At 32.9% G+C, this 1,712-nt stretch overlaps 1 protein-coding gene across 1 annotated transcript in view; it reads right to left on the bottom strand.

The window, feature by feature from the left end:
- The window catches only part of LOC106475706 (matrix metalloproteinase-21-like), a 22,719-nt gene that overhangs the window by 4,433 nt on the left and 16,574 nt on the right, over positions 1-1,712 (bottom strand). Inside the window, exons 6-7 of the mRNA XM_013936382.2 lie at positions 959-1,201; positions 59-237 (exon numbers count right to left, since the gene is read on the bottom strand). Of these exons, the coding sequence (XP_013791836.2) occupies positions 59-237; positions 959-1,201 (422 nt within the window). The remainder of the gene's footprint in view (positions 1-58; positions 238-958; positions 1,202-1,712) is intronic.

Here is a 1,712-nt window from a genome sequence, read left to right as displayed (position 1 = left end):
CCCTTATGGAACATCTGAATACGTACATACGAATTCTTTTTAAATGGTACATACTTACATATTTTCCTTTGAAAAAGTATAAAACAGTGTTTCTTTGATCGAAGAAGACAGAGTCAATATTATCCGGAATTCTGGGAGATTTTGACCCTTGGATATTCCTAAAATCGCTCGATATAGTTCTGGGATATCCTGGAGCGACCCGATCGTTAATACTGTCATACAGGTAATAGTAACGACCTAATAAAAAGTAAACATTTATAAATGTTTGGCAAATTTTGCATTGTACAAGAATGATGAGTTTTTATAGAATAAAATAAAGAAATGTTAATCGTACAACATTAGTTTTCAAATCAATTTCTTTACATCTGTAATATTGTAAAAAAATAATGTTCAGCGTTAATTAAAAATAAATAATACAGAAAAAAAGCTCCGTAAAGCTTCCAGCTATATCTGAGGCCGGGGTGCAATTAATAATGATCTAATTTACCTTAGTTATAGATAGATTATAGGTATAGTCTTGACCAAAATGTTTGCATACTGTTCTATATTGACATGCATGGAATAGTTATTGAGTAAATTTCCGATCAATAACAGAGAAGGTAGCGTATGATCGCATTTGTTCGTCAAAACGCACATACACACATGTTTTGTTTAAAGGGTGTGTTTTTGGTATAATCGTTTTTCGAAACAGATGCAACGCTTTGTTTAAAGGGTGTGTTTTTGGTATAATCGTTTTTCGAAACAGATGCAACGCTTTGTTCGGACAATCCACTGAACTTAAAATTGAATTAATTAAATATTTTGTACAGCCACATGAACATCTGTAGATAACCATTTTGAACGTGACGGTGAAGCCTTATATTTTCAGACTGAAATTAAACTTTTATGCGCATACATTATCGTCCTGTGTCACAATTTTATGCAAGTTTGGAAAAATAATTGTCAAATGTTCCTATACCTTTGAAGAAATACGACTTGTCCTGTAGGTATGTCCACACGTGTACAAAACCATCGATGTTATTAGGGATTCCTTTCCATTCTGGATTTATAGGCAATGGATCGCCGTACCTGGTACGGTTAAAGCGATTCTCATACATCCAATAATGATTGTCTCGGAAAAAGTAGGTGTTATAAATGAGCTGGCCATCGGGACGTCGTCTGACCCAGTCAAAGACAGTGTCGAAACGTCCCTCACAGGTCCCTAAAAACAGTATAAAGAAGAAACGATACCAAACTTACAAAATATACAGTACATTGGTATGTAAAAGAGAAAGATTAGAAAATTAAGATTAGTAAAATTATAATACAAATCAAAAGATTAAGAAATATAACAAACATCATAAGATTAGGAAGAGATATTATTAAATAATTCGGGAATTTAAGAGGGATAATATTACAAATGAATACAGAAATTTCAGAAGAAAAATTGAGAAGAAATGAAGGGTTTAAGAACGGATAGAATCGATTTTAAGACGAGTGAGAGAGAAAGAGACAGAATACGAAATAAAAAATATGTAAGACAGAACTGAAGAAAAATTGACAAAACAGAGATTCGAATAGGAGAGTGAAACAAAACTTTACAAGAGCAATAATATAGATCAAATAGACAATAAATCAATGGTTTATTCAGAGAGTTTGTTTTGTTTGTAATTCAGCACAAAGCTACACAATGGGCTATCTATGCTCTGCCCCACCACGGGTATCGAAACCCG

This window comes from Limulus polyphemus, unplaced genomic scaffold, assembly GCF_000517525.1.
Source record: "Limulus polyphemus unplaced genomic scaffold, Limulus_polyphemus-2.1.2 Scaffold9023, whole genome shotgun sequence".
Taxonomy (NCBI): domain Eukaryota; kingdom Metazoa; phylum Arthropoda; class Merostomata; order Xiphosura; family Limulidae; genus Limulus; species Limulus polyphemus.
This window is presented reverse-complemented; position numbering and strand designations above follow the sequence as displayed.